Source organism: Ctenopharyngodon idella, chromosome 5 (genome assembly GCF_019924925.1).
Source record: "Ctenopharyngodon idella isolate HZGC_01 chromosome 5, HZGC01, whole genome shotgun sequence".
Classification (NCBI taxonomy): domain Eukaryota; kingdom Metazoa; phylum Chordata; class Actinopteri; order Cypriniformes; family Xenocyprididae; genus Ctenopharyngodon; species Ctenopharyngodon idella.
This window is the reverse complement of record NC_067224.1, coordinates 27,130,515-27,148,389: the sequence shown is the minus strand read 5'-3', so window position 1 is coordinate 27,148,389 and position 17,875 is coordinate 27,130,515. Positions and strand designations below refer to the sequence as shown.

The 17,875-nt window shown below is 33.4% G+C and overlaps 2 protein-coding genes across 2 annotated transcripts; both read left to right on the top strand.

The window, feature by feature from the left end:
- Window positions 1-149: 149 nt before the first annotated feature.
- c5h9orf85 (chromosome 5 C9orf85 homolog) lies at window positions 150-2,939 on the top strand. Its single transcript, XM_051894280.1, has 4 exons — window positions 150-496; window positions 655-761; window positions 864-977; window positions 1,534-2,939. The coding sequence occupies exons 1-4, from the start codon at window positions 395-397 to the stop codon at window positions 1,715-1,717; spliced, it is 507 nt and encodes a 168-aa protein (XP_051750240.1). The 5' UTR covers window positions 150-394; the 3' UTR covers window positions 1,718-2,939.
- Window positions 2,940-8,186: 5,247 nt separating this feature from the next.
- gda (guanine deaminase) lies at window positions 8,187-16,109 on the top strand. Its single transcript, XM_051893982.1, has 14 exons — window positions 8,187-8,394; window positions 8,535-8,623; window positions 8,906-9,077; window positions 9,231-9,318; window positions 9,718-9,823; window positions 12,052-12,079; window positions 12,561-12,668; window positions 13,201-13,308; window positions 14,762-14,859; window positions 14,947-15,014; window positions 15,292-15,438; window positions 15,534-15,652; window positions 15,858-15,885; window positions 15,997-16,109. The coding sequence occupies exons 1-14, from the start codon at window positions 8,269-8,271 to the stop codon at window positions 16,062-16,064; spliced, it is 1,353 nt and encodes a 450-aa protein (XP_051749942.1). The 5' UTR covers window positions 8,187-8,268; the 3' UTR covers window positions 16,065-16,109.
- The last annotated feature ends 1,766 nt before the right edge of the window (window positions 16,110-17,875 follow it).

Genomic DNA, 17,875 nt, shown 5'->3' with positions numbered 1-17,875 from the left:
TCTTGCGGAATGCCGGATATCAACGTCAACATTGAACGCTCTATTGGCCAATCAGATTAATGGATAGATATGCTCGACCAATCACACGCGTCCTCTCTGCACACGGATGATGTCGAAAACACAAAAACATGTTGATTAACGATTTTACCATTGTGATGCATAACTCTAGATAACGGTACATATTAGCGCTAAACACTTTATCGTTTGCTGTGCTTTGTGAAGTTAGCAATCTTTCGTTTCGGTTTGAAGTTGAAAAGCATTAACCAATTGCTATTCACTTCCGCTAGTTTCGCATTGCGTCAATAGACACTTTAAAACGTGTGAAGCCACGCGGTTTCTTATTTAGGCTTTTAAACGGTCACTGTTAATATATTACATATATTTTAGAGTTGAAATGAGCTGTCAAAAAGGAAATGTTTCCCGTTCGCGAGGCCAAAAACACCAAAACCTAACTGCCTTCAAAAATGACAAGTACGGTGCAAGCGCACAAGTTAAGGTAAGCGCGTGCTCAAGTAAACATAGTGTAGCGTCTTATTCAACGTTTAAACAATATCAGTTTTGTTTCTTATGAGTTTATATAGCTGTTGCGTTGTTTAAGATATTGTTGCGTGTTTTTTGTTTGAATTTGTATGCATTCTTCCCTTATGTTTCCAGAAAGCCAAAACAAAGGTTCATGATGGTCTTTGCCAGCACTGCAAAGATGTGCTAGAGTGGAAAGTCAAGTACAACAAATACAAACCCCTGACACAGCTACGAAAATGGTGAGATGAGCGAGGATTTACTGCATAGTAACGAATAATAGGCAAATTAACTGTTCCACAGTTAACCTCTTCTGAAATGTTTCTATTCGATTGTTTTTTTAGTGTGAAGTGTCTTCAGAAAACAGTGAAGGATGCCTATCATATCATATGTAAGCCATGTGCACTAAAGTTGGAGCTTTGTGCCAAATGTGGGAAAAAGGAAGAGATTGTTATTCCGTAAGTACACCAGGCCACTTTTTGAAAGAGATTGATCGTGTACGTACAGATATGTTCAATTTATACTTTAGTATAAATCTATATTTACATAATGTAAATATTTAAGCAAATATTTAAAACATGCCCTGCAATATTCAACTGTAAAGTTTAGACAGCATCATATAACTCCTATCTATCTGTGTAAGTATATTATATTTTAAATTTTGTTCAGTGCAGCACATGTGCCATCTTGTGGACATACACAGTAAATGGTGAATTTATTATTTTACGGCAAGATATTCATATATATATATATATATATATATATATATATATATATATATATATATATATAGATATAGATAGATATAGATAGATATTAGGCTACTTGCTGTTATTCCTTCAACTTTGCATCATTAGAGACACTTAAATATATGTGTGTGTGTGTGTGTGTGTGTGTGTGTGTGTGTGTGTGTGTTGAAGTGTATTGAGCTATTAACTGTGACAAATGATGTGCTTAGACTTGAATTCACTGCTGTTTTAGTGTTTTAATGTATCTGACTGCTTTTTTTTTTAGGCTTGACCAGAAGGAGGAAGAAGGAGAGGTAGAAGACGCCAACAAGCCAAATAAAGGGAACAGGCAGAAAAAAAGAGATGATGATGATGAGGAGGAGGAGGAGGAGGAGGAGGATGAAGATTTCGATGACATTGGAACTAGCAATGATGAATGTGATAGTGATCCAGAAGCTGAAGGAAATTAACGTTTGCCATCTTCTGTACAGCTAAACCCAAGAACACTGTATCTAAGGGAACATGAGGCTGGATATTGGACATGTGCTCACCTGTTCACCTGCTGTTAATTGGGGAAAGACTCCCAGGAGATGTTTTCCTATTGACTGATTGTGATTGTTTGTTCCCATCTAGACCACTTGCTATGATCTAGCAGGAACTGACACAGAAACCCTCTGTCTTGATTAAGGTTAGGGATTTTTCTTTCCTTTTTTCCTTTAAAATCAGTAAAAGCACACTGTAAAAAAAAAAAAAAAAAAATCCATAATTTTTACTGAAACAAACCGACAGCTGTTGCCAGAATAATTCAATAAAAATACAGTAAAATGTTAACATTTACAGAACAACCTGTAAATTTTACAGTTTTAAACTAATTTACAACAACAACAAAAAAACATTTTAAACCAGTAAATCCAACAGCCCTTTCCTGCTGAATTAGCAAGGCCATGTTGCTACTTAAATCTGTTTTGTACTTTTAACATATACTGACATCCACCATTATAACACTGGTGGTACAGAGAAAACCACATCTTGTGGTTTCCCACAAGTGGCTTTCCCACAAGCTGATGTAAATTCTAATATATAGAAGGCGCACAGTGTCATGCACACAAATAGAAAACAGTGTCATGTTAACATCATGATGTGACACTAAAATAATGCAATAAACATTAATTTAACAACAGAAGATGTAACATAAAACCCTAATGTACATAAATGACAAACTAAGAAACGCAATTAATAAAATTAAAAGTCATCAAATGTGAAGCATCACGGGGAATTCTGGGAATGTCAGTTTACAGCTTTCATTGCAAATTATAAGATGATTTGTACTTTTTACATCAGAAAATAGTTCATTTAACAGTATTTTACTGTAAAATTACATAAGATGTTAGGTTAGATCTATTACAGTTTTTCTCTGTATAGTATGGAACCTTACTATAACCAATTAACAGGTATTTACTGTCACATTCTTCAACAGTTTACAATCATTTTTAAGAGTGCCATTCATGTTATCTGTTATGAATGAGAGCCTGTGTGAATAAAATATGCCTCACAATTATATTAAGCACATTTGGTCTTTAAAGTCCTTATGTAAATGGAAAAAAGTACATAGAAAGTACCGATGAAACAGGTCCATTTAATAAACAGCTTACAAGCAAATGTTGACCATGCTGCTCAGACAGCACAAATCTACATCTTCATTGTCCTGTTTTCTCTCTCACTGTCTGGTTTTTGATGTGTGTTTTTTTTACATAGCTTATTTGAAAATCCTCTTGCGTAGCAATATAAGTGGCTGCAAAATGCAGGGGACCCACTTTATATTAAGTGACTTAGGCCCGGTTTCACAGACAGGGTTTAGGCTAAGCCAGGATTAGGCCTTAGTTCAATTAGGGCATTTAACTAACTTTTATAAATGTGTCTTAGAAAAAAAAAAAACATTACCAGTGTGCATGAGACAAAACAATTGCAATGACATATTTTAAGCTATCTCAGTGCAAGTTTCTTCCAGTTGAAACAGATCAAACATGCATTTTAGTCTAGGACTAGCTTAAGCCTTGTCTGTGAAACTGGGGGTAACTGTACTAAAATTTAAATTAATAATTTGATACAATGCACTTGGATTGTAGATACATGTATTTACATTGTAAATAATATTTAAAAAATACATGCAATTACAGCTGTAATTAATTTCTCTAAATATATCTTGTAATTATGCTGTTGACCCTACCACTGTGATTAACCCACCCTTAAACCCATGCCATTAACTTATCCCTAACCTTAATCACATCACCACAGCAATAGCAGCAAGTGTTTTTCAATACAATATGAACAAAAGAGGGTCATTCCATGTCAACTCAACCAGAGGTCCCTGGCTTGAATTTTTGATTTTGTTAATATTTTTTTCTGTAGAAAGACAAACATAAATAGTGATGAAAGTCAAAATATTAAATGTCTCAGATTTTTACACTGAGATTGGTAGGTCTATTAGTAAAATCTGTTGCCAACAGTGACAGTTCGAAAATGGCAAAAAGCACTTCTTGTGTTTTTTTGCCTCAAATTTGCATGCCTGTAACTCAAGGGCCCGGTTTCACAGACAGGGATTAGATTAAGCGAGGATTTTTTAGGATTTTATAAACATGCCCTATAAAAAACATTACTGGTGTGCATCTTGAGGCAAAACAATGGCACTGACATATTTTAAGATATTTCAGTGCAAATTCCTTTCAGTTAAAACAGCTCAAACATGCATTTTAGTCTAGGACTAGCTTAAGCCATGTCTGTGAAACCAGGGGAAGAAGTATTAAAGCTTAATCTTAATATCCTTTTAGATTCTGGTTCTTAACAAACTTTCTTTTTTTGGTATCTTCATTTTAAAGGCCCTTGATGGTTCAATCCCAGAGATATGGACATGTTAATGTGGCTCCATAAGTAAATTGCACAAATTTTCAGTGGTCAAAAAACAAATGTGGGTCACTTTGCATATAGCTGATACTTGTTTCTTTTGAAGAGGAATAGCTAAAGAACAAATAATGTTAAAACTAGAAATGTATCTACTTTTTTTTTTTTTTTTTTCCTATCATCTCAATTGCATAGAACATACCTGTTTGAGTGCCATAAATATTATTTTTCTAAAGTTTGCATGCCTGTAACTCTAAATGTATTAAAGCTATCTTAATATCCTTCTAGATTCTCATTCTTAATAAACATTTCTTTTGGAATCTTCATTTTAAGGCCCTGTATAGTTCAGTCCCATAGATATTTGTACCCCAATGTGACTTCATGTCCAAATTGTTGAATTTTACCCATTTTCAATGGTCAAGAACTAAATGTAGGTAACTTTTTTTTAAACAGCTGATAGTTATTGTGTTTAAAGAAGAATGCCTGAAGAGCAAATAACACTGAAACTAGAAATGTATCTTGTTTCCTTCTATCAAAACAATAGAACTAGATTAGAACACACCTCTCTGAGTGCCAAAAACAAACATTTTTCCGAAGTTTACATATCTTTAATTCAAGAAGTGTTACAGATATTTTTATGTCATTTTAGATTCTTGTTCTTATGAAACGTTTCTTTTGGAATCTTCATTTTTAAGGCCCTATATGGTTCAATCTCATAGATAAAGGGATGTCAATGCAGTAATGTGTAGTTACGATACTGTGTATTTGAACTCTTGGTAGCTTCAGAAGCTGTTAAAATGAACAAAATCCCATCTTCCAAATATCACTAAAACTGATTCAAATATAGATTTTTATAAATACACTTATGAGAGCAAGTTAATGTGCCTCAACCATTTTTAGTGGACATTTGGTACTCAGAGAGTTATTTTTTATGCATTTCTTTTGATAGGGAAACAATATAAATTTCTAGTTTAAACTTTATGTATTCTTCAGACATTCCCTTTTAATGGTATCAGCTGTGTGCAAAGTGAACCACATTTGGTTTTCGATCACTGAAAATGGGTAAAATTCAACAATTTGAACATATGAGCTTCCTTGAGATCTCCGTATATATGGGACTGAACTATATAAGGCCTTGAAAATGAAGATTTCAAAAGGAAAGTTTATTAAGAATGAGAATCTAGAAGGATATTAAGATATCTTGAATACTTTGAGTTACAGGCATGCAATCTCTGGAAAAAGAATATTTATGTCACTCAGACAGGTATGTTCTATGCAAATGAGTTAATAGAAAAACACAAGATACATTTCTAGTTTCAACATTATTTGTTCTTCAGATATTCCTCTTTAAAAGAAAAAAAGTATCAGCTGTATGCAAAGTGACCCACATTTGGTTTTTGACCAATGAAAATGTGTCAAATTTACCAATTTTGATTTTTTAACATTTACCTTCGTGGATTACTCAGTAAATATACATCTGTGACATTTAGTATTTTGGCTTTCATCACTATTTATGTTTGTCTTTCTACAGAAAAATATCAACAACATCAAAAATTTGAGCCGGGAAAGTTTCCGAAATTTGGTTGATTCAACACGGAATGACCCAATAAGTACATTGTACCTAAAAATTAATCTTTTTTTTATGTAAGTACATACAGTAGTAAAGACAGCTAATTTAAAGTGGAACAAGCACAAGCCTGTAAAATATCTTTTTTGAATGAAAATGTGGCAAGTAAAACATGTTAAATCACCATGTGATCGTAGACGTAATGCTGTAAGATCATAGGCAACTATTTCAAGATTTTCAGGGAAAACTCATGATTTTTAAGGAATTTAAACAAGAATAGTCTGTTTTACCCTTTGTGCAGCATCTGAACCACCTGTGACAGAATTCTGGAGAAGTTAATATCATGGAACATGAATCAAATATAGACTGTTTACTGGAATATTTGAGGAACTGAAACCTTTAACCTTGGATTTATGTAATGCAGTTTAACCACAGCTATGGAGCAAGAGAGTCCAGTATCAGTATCCTCTCTACTTTACCACTTCCTTAGACCTCAAAATCATTGCGTCCGCAGATTTTTTAGGTACTTTTATTTTTATTCTTTTTTTATAAGTTAATACAAGACAAAAGGTAAGTGAAAATGCTTTCAATGGCTTTCATTTCCTCAATAGCAGAACTCACTGAACAAGTTCTGCAATGTGCAGGTCTATTATAAGTAACTTCATTTCAGTGCAAATCTCATGTGCAATTGACAATACATGGCAGTTTATTCCGTATCATTACAATGCCTTTTTTTTTGTTTTTTGTCTATAATATATGTAGTTTAAGCGTTTGTCTACTTTATATACATTATATTTGTTGACTGTGACAGGTAAGACTGTGATGTCTTAATATTGCATAAATCCTGTCATGTGTACCCAAGTGTTGCACAGTCAAGTCTCCATGTACACTGTCATTGTTGAGTTATTATGAAATGACAACTGTTATAAGAAAAAAGATGAATGTTACCACAGTTAATTTGAAAAGTGCACTAATCAATTTTGACCGCATATTTTTTGTTAAAATAATGCTGCCGTGCTTTAGAAAAACAATTAAAAATGTAAAAAATATATTCACTTTTCACTATTCATTGCATATTTGCTCTGCTAGTCTGTGTAATAAAGGGGGTAGATTCTGGAATCCACTGCCGTTTCAATATATATTTTGAGTGATTTATAATCAAGTTATTAATCAACATGTATCTTGATGAATTTCAACATGTATCAAATTATTTGAATGACTTCTTCAACGTATGTTAGAACATTTCCTTTTCAAACAATAGAGAATAATGATGAATATTGTCTGTACCTCTCACTGAGAGAAAAGTACAACTTATCAATATGTTTTGGGAAAGTGTCCTGTTCAGAGCAGAGCTCAGATCAATTTCAACCTTGAAGAAGCTGTGAATAATGTGTATCTGTGTATGTGCGCTAGAGTTCTGTGTGTAGGTCCTGTATTGGTATCAATGGACAATTGGCTTTCTGCTTGAGACCTGCAGACGTGTTTTCATGACTTAACAGGACATCCTGTGCCTAAGTTCAGGGACCGATCGTCAGCATTGTGATGGATGGAGATACACTTGGAAGATTACTAATTGTGTCTGTTTTTCTTAGCCAATCAGAATCATTTCAACCTGAAGTAATGACGTATCTAGTGGACTCTGTTAGAGTATTGTTGTGGAAATGTGAATGTACACAGAGCGACAAACTCCTTGTGAGGCTTGAAACTGGCTTCTGCTGATACTATTCTTCAGTAAAATTTTCTTCTGTTTATTTTTTTAAACTCTGACTCTGGGTCTTCATTCATCATATCTGGTGTTTTGGGTCTTTTACTGTAAAATTCCCCTACAGTAATAACTGAAATATTGTTCATAAGTTGTGCTGTCATTTGAAAGTAATGTGCTGAATTCTCTTTGCAAACATACAATGGGCTACACGAAGTCCTTCTAATTTATTTCATTCTTATATAAATTAGCACAGCCAAACAAAACATTTCAAAAGCACTTTCAGTTCAGTTCATTTGTTGTAAATGCAACAAGATCATAAGAAAATAAAACCAAAACTATAACATAACCCAGTGAATTTTAGAATCTCATACTGATTGCACTGTTTAATTATTGACTGTTGAAAATGTATGTATAATTTATTATTTTTAATACAACAGTTTATCATAATTCTGACACAAGACCCTCTGGACACCTGCTATACCGCTCATACATCACCATGACCACGCGCCCCGTGAGAGTTTGTAACATTATGATATAGCTAGCTATAGCTACGCTAGAAAGCACGTTTTCATTTTCATATTTTAAAAATATTTATTAGTATTATTACTTGTGTTACTGTAGCAAGTAATTAATACATCAAAATCAACAAAACAGGCGTTGGTGCGAGAACACCAGTTGCATAACGCCCCAACGGCGCATGAGAGTTTGATTGGATTGACGCTATGACGTGCTTAGATCTGTTGCAGTGATTACCGGTTTATGACAATAGAATACACCTCCCAGTAGTTCTGCAATGGCTCCTGTCATATATAAAAGTTCAGAGAAGTCACATTTGAAAATCTTTGCAAATCATGAGTCAGAACGACACAACCGCGCGCATTGCGCACGTCTTCAAGGGAACATTTGTGCACTCCACACCTCGAGATGCAGTAGAAATACTGGAGAACTCTGTCTTAGGAGTCGACGATGAGGGGAAGGTTTGTTTATTTAATTTCCATTCACAAATTGTATCGTTTCATCTAATTTTCATTCGAAGATATATGGCTGTCCTGATGTATGTTTATACGTATATATCAAACTATTTCTTTATTAATTGCTTTGTTTTCTCTCTTAACAGATTGCATTTATTGAAAAAGATGAACAGTTGGTCAGTCTTTCAAAAATATGGGAGTTTGAAACTTCAGACGTAAAACAGCTCGGACAATAGTGAGTACATTTATCAATACGATTTGCATATATTATATAGTCTAACATTCATAAGTTTTGCATGAGTCTGATCAGGGTGCATACAGTCATACATACATTCAGAACAACCATTCAGCAGTAACAACAAAGAGCCAATGCCTTTTGTAAACCAGCTTTCAGATCAACATGTCAATATTTGTAGAATAATGAACATGCACAAGCTAGAAATCTTTCCATATCCATTACTATTCTGCAGTGCCAGTGGTTTATTTTACTCATTTAGCATTCAATTTTGCTCTTCAGTGAGTTTCTTATGCCAGGAATGGTTGATACACACATCCATGCGTCTCAGTATAGCTATGCTGGTACTGCCTTGGATCTGCCTCTGCTGGAGTGGCTCAACACTTACACTTTCCCTGTGGAAGCCAAGTATAAAGACTTGGATTTTGCCAATAATGTCTACACTAAAGTTGTGGTAAGTTTATTTAAATTGACTAAACAAGTTTTAATTATACTAATAAAACTAAATGAAAACGTATTATTTACCAAATAAGGCAAATCATTGGTATGGAATGCATATTGCAAATGTAATTTTCCTTTTTTTCCCGTTGACTGTTTGGCATTGAAGAGAAGAACCTTAAAGAACGGCACCACCACTGCTTGTTATTTTGCCACAATACACACTGATGCCTCCCTTCTGCTTGGAGAACTCGCAGGTAAAACACATGCAACCAAGGAAACACACACACACACACATATTGAGAGAATTTCCCCTGTGACTGGTTGTGTAGCGTCTGGGGTAGCAAGTACAAACACATCCTTTCTCTAACCTTTGGAGTTTGTCTTACTTTATCCTGTATTGTCTTAGTTCTTGTTCTTGCCAGTCTGTTGAGTAACTGCATTTGTTTATGTTTGCTTTTTATGTTATGTAACAAAATAGATGTGACCTATCATTCTGTGAAGTAAAATTATAATCTGTCTAAACTTTAATATTATCTAAAAAAAAAAAATCCTCTGTCCACTATGTTGCTGTATTTAATCATTATCTCACAAGATAATGAATCAATCATTGATTTTAGATCGTGATATACAGTATTTTTCCCCTTTCCTTCCAGATAAGTTTGGACAAAGAGCTTTAGTGGGTAAAGTTTGTATGGACTGCAATTCTGCAGTTCCACAGTACAAAGAAAGTCCAGGTGAATGTAAAGCGGAGACAGATCGGTGAGTTTTGGAGGACTTTGTGACTATACTTACACAACAGTGTCAGTAACCTCATGTACACTGTAAAAATGAAAAAGTTGAGTTAGCTTTATAAAATAAAGCACCCAGCTGCAAAGAATGTGAGTTCTCAACTTTAGAAGTTGTAGTTGTGCCAACTAATTTTTTAAATATATACTGGTTGTTCACTCACCCTTCCTCAGCATGTACACTACCGGTCCAAAGTTCGGAAACATTACTATTTTTAATGTTTTTAAGCAAAGTCTCTTATGCTCATTAAGGCTGCATTTATTTCATAATAAATACAGAAAAAAAATAATATTGTGAAATATTATTACAATTTAAAATTATGGTTTTCTATTTTAATATACTTTAAAATATAATTTATTTCTGTGATCAAAGCTGAATTGTCAGCATCATTACTCCAGTCTTCAGTGTCACATGATCCTTCAGAAATCATTGTAATATGCTGATTTATTATCAATGTTGGAAACAGTTGTTCTGCTTAATATTATTTTATAACCTGTGATACTTTTTTCAGGATTCTTTGATGAATAAAAAGTTAAAAAAAAATATCAGCATTTATTTAAAATAGAAATCTTTTGTAACAATATACACTACCGTTCAAAAGTTTGGGGTCAGTAATTTTTTTTCTTTCTTTTTTTTGAAAGAAATTAATACTTTTATTCAGCACGGATGTGTTAAATTGATAAAAAGTGATAGTAAAGATTTATATTGTTAGAAAAGATTTATATTTTGAATAAATGCTGTTCTTTTTAACCTTTTATTCATCAATGAATCCTGAAAAAAGTATCACAGGTTCCAAAAAAATATTAAGCAACACAACTGTTTTCAACATTGATAATAACTGAGTATCAAATCAGCATATTACAATGATTTCTGAAGGATCATGTGAAACTGAAGACTGGAGTAATGATGCTGAAAATTCAGCTTTGCATCACAGAAATAAATTGTATTTTAAAGTATATTAAAATAGAAAACCATAATTTTAAATTGTAATAATATGTCACAATATTATTGTTTTTTCTGTATTTATTATGAAATAAATGCAGCCTTAATGAGCATAAGAGACTTCGTTCAAAAACATTAAAAATAGTAATGTTTCCAAACTTTTGACTGGTAGTGTACATTTAATATTTGTTGAAAGTTAAATAATAAGATACTAAGTAAACCATTATTCTAATATTAAGATGGAAGATTTCACAAACTGCATGTTTATCTATTAAATTCAATAATCCTTAATAGTTAATAGTTGCTTATATTCATTGAACCTAACCAAAAGGAACACTAATCACACTAATGGTGACTTACGTTTTTTTTTCAATGATAAAAACATCATCAAAAACACTAAATAGATATTATCCTTTAATTTTAAGGAATGATTAAATATACACATCCTCAATTCCCCATGTTTTGACCAAATACAAAATTAAATTTTAAGTGCAAAAGATTATGGTTATTTCCTCCAGCCATAATGCTACTCCACTGGGCATGCTCAGTAATAGATGTAACAATATGAGATTCAAAGTGCTTACGCTGCGTCCGAAATCGTATACTGTCTGAGTAAGTGCTACATTTGAATTTGAACTTTTTTTCAGCTAAAAAGTGCATTCTATATAGAATGAATGTGGGTAGTATGAATTAAATTCGAACATACTACATCCGCCATGTTGTTACTGTCATGTGACATTCCAGTGTCAGTTGCGTTGCTTCAATGCCATTAATAAATCCCCTCCCGTGGCCTCACAGAATAGTGAAGTGTTCAGTGAATGTGCATTTCAGAATCTCCGGAACTAGTAGGTCATCCACCTACTGTTTTTCGAATACTGTGCATTCGGACATACTACTCTGCTGGCGTACTGAACTTGGTGTAGTCTTGAATTTCCCTAAAGGGATAAATAAAGTATTTATCTAATCTAATCTAATCTGTACTACTTTTAGCATACTATATAATAGGGAAGTATTCGATTTCATGCTTTATAAAAAGCAAACTCAAACTGTCCACTTTACAGGTAAATGGTGTGTTATATATTTCCTTTCAAAAATACATTTCATATTAAATATGACCTTTAAACTTTAAAATGCGTCTAACAAAACAGAAACTACATTTTTTTCAGTGTAAATGACTGATTTGCTGTCAGAATCTGATATAAACCTAATCTGATCAATGAACTTGAAGATATGATTCTGCTTCCTTTTGTCTTTTGCAGTTTCATCAAAGAGCTTCTCGAAAAGGAGGTAAATAAACAGGTTCATTCTTATTCATTGAATTGGTTTATTGTATAACACTAGTTATGAACCCAAGTGCAGTTTTATTACATCCCAACATGAACAAGATCAAACTATACAAAGACTAGACTTGGCGTGGTATGGCATGGCAAACTAGAAAAACACTTAACAGTGGTTACGCGGACAATACTAGACTAAGACTCATGGCAAACATGGGGGCTCGAATACACAAGGACTAGTGACACACCTGTGAACCTAATGAAGACAATTAACCAATGACAACATAACACACGAGACTTGGGAAGCACATGAGGACAGGGGAATCACATGGCAAACCAGGAAACATGACTGTGACTAAACTGCAAAATAAGACATGAAACATAAAACAAAACCAAAACTAGACATGACATCTAGACATGAGTTGAGTAGTTTTGTCTGAATTTTTCCAGTCTCTGTGAATATGAAAATAAAGCTGTATTATCTGTTTTAGTACCCGAATGTTAAGCCTGTGGTCACTCCTCGATTCGCTCCCTCCTGTTCTGCTTCACTACTTAGTGAGTTGGGTGAGATTGCCAATAACAACAAGCTACACATTCAGGTTTGTCCTCCTTCCACACATTAATGCCAACTTAAAAACAGGGGTTAAAGAACACACAATTAACATTCAACTGGATTATGGCATTGTTCACATGACAAGGTTGAAACTTGGTATGATAACTGTAAGTGTTTTTGACTGACACATGCTGGCCATAGTACTTGTTATGGTGTTAACTGTCAGCTCTTCGTGTTCTGAATTCTTGTGAAAGGCTTGTGGAATAATGAAGTGAACTGGGTGTGTTCAGCTTTGTGTACTGGCCATTGACCTTAAGATAAAAGTTTACTTCTGCTTGCATATTTCTAAGAATTATGCACACATATATACTCAATCTGAATTTATAGTAGTGAATATTTGTTGCAATTTTGCTCTATAAAAAGAAATATAAACTATAAATAAATATTATAAACTGAAATTCCAAACTCAATAATTGTGATTAATTAACATTTAAGCTGCTGTAACTTATAGGATAAACACTAATAAATGATGAGTAAAATGACTAACACCTGTTTTTTGGCATTGATTAAACCGATAGAGTCACATCAGTGAGAACAAAGAGGAAGTGGAGCTTGTGAAGACATTGTTCCCAGGCTGCAAATCCTACACTGATGTTTACCTCAAGCACAATCTACTTACAGATAGGGTGAGTGGTACTCAGAGATTGTTGACATACATTAAAGACCTAATGAAATATACCTTACATATCAGTCTAATATATTAGTCTATAATTTTACAGACACCTGTGTTACTGATTCATTGTATTATGATTTTATGTTGCGAACAGTTCTGAATTGTGTTGCAACATATCTATATAGCTTTAATGAGCATATACAGAGTCCAAGTTGGGTCTGAAGTCTATGCATGACGTAAACAAATGTCAACAGTTTCTTCTGTAATCCCATTACAAATACATTCATTACTGGAAAACTGCTTTATCTGAAGGTATGTGTCTGCAATGAGATGTATGAAATATTGCTACTAAAAAGTGTAGTAATATTTCATGAGTGGTTTAAATCACCATTGCACAAGAAATAGTTTGAGCCTGTGGTGTAGGAGGGCTTTGAGTCTTCAATATTGCAACAACACAAATATATGCAGCTGTTTGCCAGTATACAGTATCATAAGTTTAAGATTAATATCACTGAATAAAGTCATATAAAGCTGAACATATTTGATGAACCAATATGTTTTTATTTAGAAGGGCTTTTTCAGTATTTTAGCCCTGTGGATGTAAAGGGCTGAATCATGTGATTTGTAATATGAGGTTGCGATCAAGAGTTTAGTACAGTGGAGCGCATTGTCATTTGTTTGAGCGTACACATGCCCTGCATTGAAGAACTCGTCCTCAGTGATCAATATTAGGACTAAGTGCCAATCCTATTTCTGACTTATGAGGCCTATGATTTAATGGAATTGTTCACCAAAAAAAAAAAAAAAAAATTATTTACTCATTTTCATTATTTACCTCACCCTTGTGGAGCAAAACATTTAAACATTTGAATCAAATCAGAATAGCTCAGTTTTAGGTTTTGGATTACTGAGTTGAGCAAGTTCATTCTTTTGAATCATTCATTTTGAATCATAAATGAATCATTCTTTTAATTTAGTTCTTTTCAATGAACTTAAAAGAATGATTTATTAATTGCTAATCTGAAATGTATGGAAAAGTTTTTTTGATTACAAAGCACCTTTCCAATTATTGGGCCTTTTTTAAAGTACTCTAGTAGTTAAATTGAACTTTTGCAGAAATTAAAAAAAAAGATAACACTTTAGTATGGGGAACAATTCACACTTTTAACTAGTTGCTTATTAGCTTGCATATTGTCTGTTTATTAGTACTTATAAAGCACATATTAATGGCTTATTCTGCATGACCATATTCTACATCCCTAAATCCTACCCAATACCTAAACTTAAACCCTACAATTACCTTACTTTTAATAAGCAGTAAATTAAGAGTTAATAGTGAATATGTGTCCCCCATACCAAAGTGTTACCAAAAAGAAAAAAATGGATTGGATTGGAATGGAATTAAATCATGTAAACTGATGATGATGATGATGATGATGGTAACAGTGATGGTGGGATTATTGCAGACTGTAATGGCCCACGGGTGTCACCTAACCGATGAAGAACTGGAGATCTTTCATGAAACAGGATCTGCAATCTCTCACTGTCCTAACAGTAACATTTCGTGAGCACCACTAGCCTTTTACTTTAAGTATCCCTTTAATATATATGTTTTATTTTTTTTAATCTATTGTCTCTTTTTCCCTCCCAGGATTTGCAGTGGGATGCTAAACGTACGCAATGTTTTGAATCACAAAGTGAAATTGGGTTTGGGGACAGGTGTGGTTTTTTTTTTTTTTTTGCATTTCCATTACTGAATCAATACTAAATAAATTGTTGCTAGGCCATTTTGTACATTGTAGTGGAATTTTCTCTTTAATGAAAGCTTTAACATAATAGGCTTTACATGTAAACTCATATCAGTCGCCTGCAGATTAATGTCCAGGTTTATGTATTTATTTGGTGAATATAGCCATATGTTCAATCAGTCAGTCGTTATCTCTTAGATATTGCGTATTGATTCTGCATTTTATGGGTTTGTCTGTGCCATCTGTAGATGTAGCAGGAGGCTACTCCCCATCCATGCTAGATGCTATGCGAAGGACTCTGGACACTTCCAAAGCCCTGACCATCCAGGACCCTCAGCATCAGACTCTAACCTTTGAGGAGGTTTTCAGATTGGCTACACTTGGGGGAAGCAAAGGTAAGATTCCAGCTATGATTTGACAGAGATCTAATTTAATACTTGTACAGTACACTACATAAACCTGCCTGGCTGTTTTTCCCTACACCCTACAGCCCTCTCATTGGATGAACAGATTGGAAACTTTGTGGTAGGGAAGGACTTTGATGCCCTGCGAGTGAATGTTTGCGTTCCTGATGGACCGATCGATTTGTTTTCTGATGAAAGCCCCAAGGTTTGACAGATCTCCTACTGATCTTTTTCCCCCCTCATACTGAGAAAACAACAGTAACTGGTTTCATGCTTTTAGTCTTGTTGCAAAAACAATCAATATCAATGAATATCTTTTGCATACATTACAAATTCTCTAATGTGTAGAAATGATAAAGAACGCCTGTGTCTGTGCCAGAATCTGATGTACTGTTTTGTTTTTCAACCAGGACATTTTGGAGAAGTTTTTAAATTTAGGTAAGTTTTTTTTTTTTGTAATACTTGTACATAATATGCCTTTAATTCAGTCACTTCACATGTATCTTGCCTTATCTAAATATTTGCACATATATATATTTTTTTAAATAGGTGATGATCGAAATATTACTGAAGTCTACGTGTCTGGAAGACAGGTGGTTCCATTTCCAGATACATAGTTACTATCTGAGTTTTTTTTTTTTTTTTTTACTACAAGTATTATACATCTACTCAGGACAAACATTTTCATAAGTTCACAGTTTGGATTTTTTTTAAAGATAGAGAGATATAGATTTATATTATTCGGTTTAACATCTTGTTAAATGTCTTGCCTTAGCAATTTTTAATTTCAACTTTAAAGATGATGTCATGCTCAAATAGTATTCCTTTATTGTTTATTAAATTAATGTCTTTTATATTTACTATATATATAGTTGTGTTGATCATGGAAAAAATATGATAAAATATCATGTAGTCATTTATATTAATTGAATCAACTTTTAATCATAGACAAATTCCTACTGACAATAAAAATGATATTACAGTCATCCTTATTTTTATTTATGTATATTTATTTGTTTTTGATTGCCCATTTCATGATAATACACTGCAAAACAAGTATTTGTGACACTCTCACACACAGCTTCATCAGAGTCTCTTAACTGTCTGTCTCACCTGTTCTTTCACTGTTTATGACAGTTCTCAAGGAGGAACAGCTCTCAATTACACTTTCTTCATGCCCTCTATATGTACAACAAACAAGAGTTCCAATTTAGTAGCAGATACTCTAACTAATGTTCATAGACACACTCTGAATGTATTTGAATGGCAATTGGGTAGTTAATATTTCAAGCAGTAACAGCAGTATCCTTCAACATGACATGCTATATATCTAAAACTATTTTAAACAGCATCTTTTCAAATTATTCTTTAAAACTTAGACATGCAGTTTTTATGCCCCCATTTTACAGGGGTTTTTTTTTTTTTTTTTTTTTTTTTTTTACACATTTCTCAGTACTAACGTCACTTTTTCAAAACTCTTCACGCAGTTATCTTTCCCAACTTTCATCTTGGCACAGCAGTAAATTTCACATTTAAAATGCACTAAAACTATCAAAACATTACATAAATGTCTCAAAATAACTCATTCTTCCATAACACTAAAGGTTTTCCTAGACAGCAATGAAATTGAAAGACTAACACCTATGTACATGTTCAGCTACATCTAATAGTTTTAAGTTTTTAAAACAGTAATTAATTAATATTTTGATTTCAAATTGTAGACAGTAATGTAGCAAATTGCTGTCTTACTCAGTTTTGCATTATGTAAGGTTTTGACATATTTCAATATTTAAACATGAAACATGTAACAATTATTTTGTTCCTAATCAAATATGAGTTTGTCATAATAAATCAGACAAAAAAATACTCCCCCTACATTGAACCGATTGGTAACGCCCAACCAATGCGTCGCACTTTCACCAAAACAACACAAGTGGTGCTCTACTGTTTGGATGGGAGAGCACGGGTAGCACCAAAAATGAAGAGAACCGCTACCCAGCAGACTTTATTAAACTGCTGGTCAAAGAGGGACGTAAAAAGAATAAAACATGTTCTGAGAATATTGTGTAATAGCTAAGTACACTCCACATATATTTTAGCTAGCTACCACTGCAATTTAGCCATAACTATCAGTATAACAAGTTACCAAAACAGCCGTCTGTTTTGTTAGTTCATTTTTCAATAGTGTCTGTAATTATCAATGACAAAATTATTCACATCGGTGTTTGTTTTATTCCTAAATTAATATGGCTTTTGAACGAATTGGCTGAATAAACGATTTATGTGGCTCACTCATTAAAACAGCGAATCGCTGCCGCCTACTGGCGGTTTCAATTTTTAACATAATTTCTTTCTTTTTAGAATCGCTCAGTTATGCTAGAATTTGATGAATGATTATACATACATTTGGTGTATTACATTATGAGGT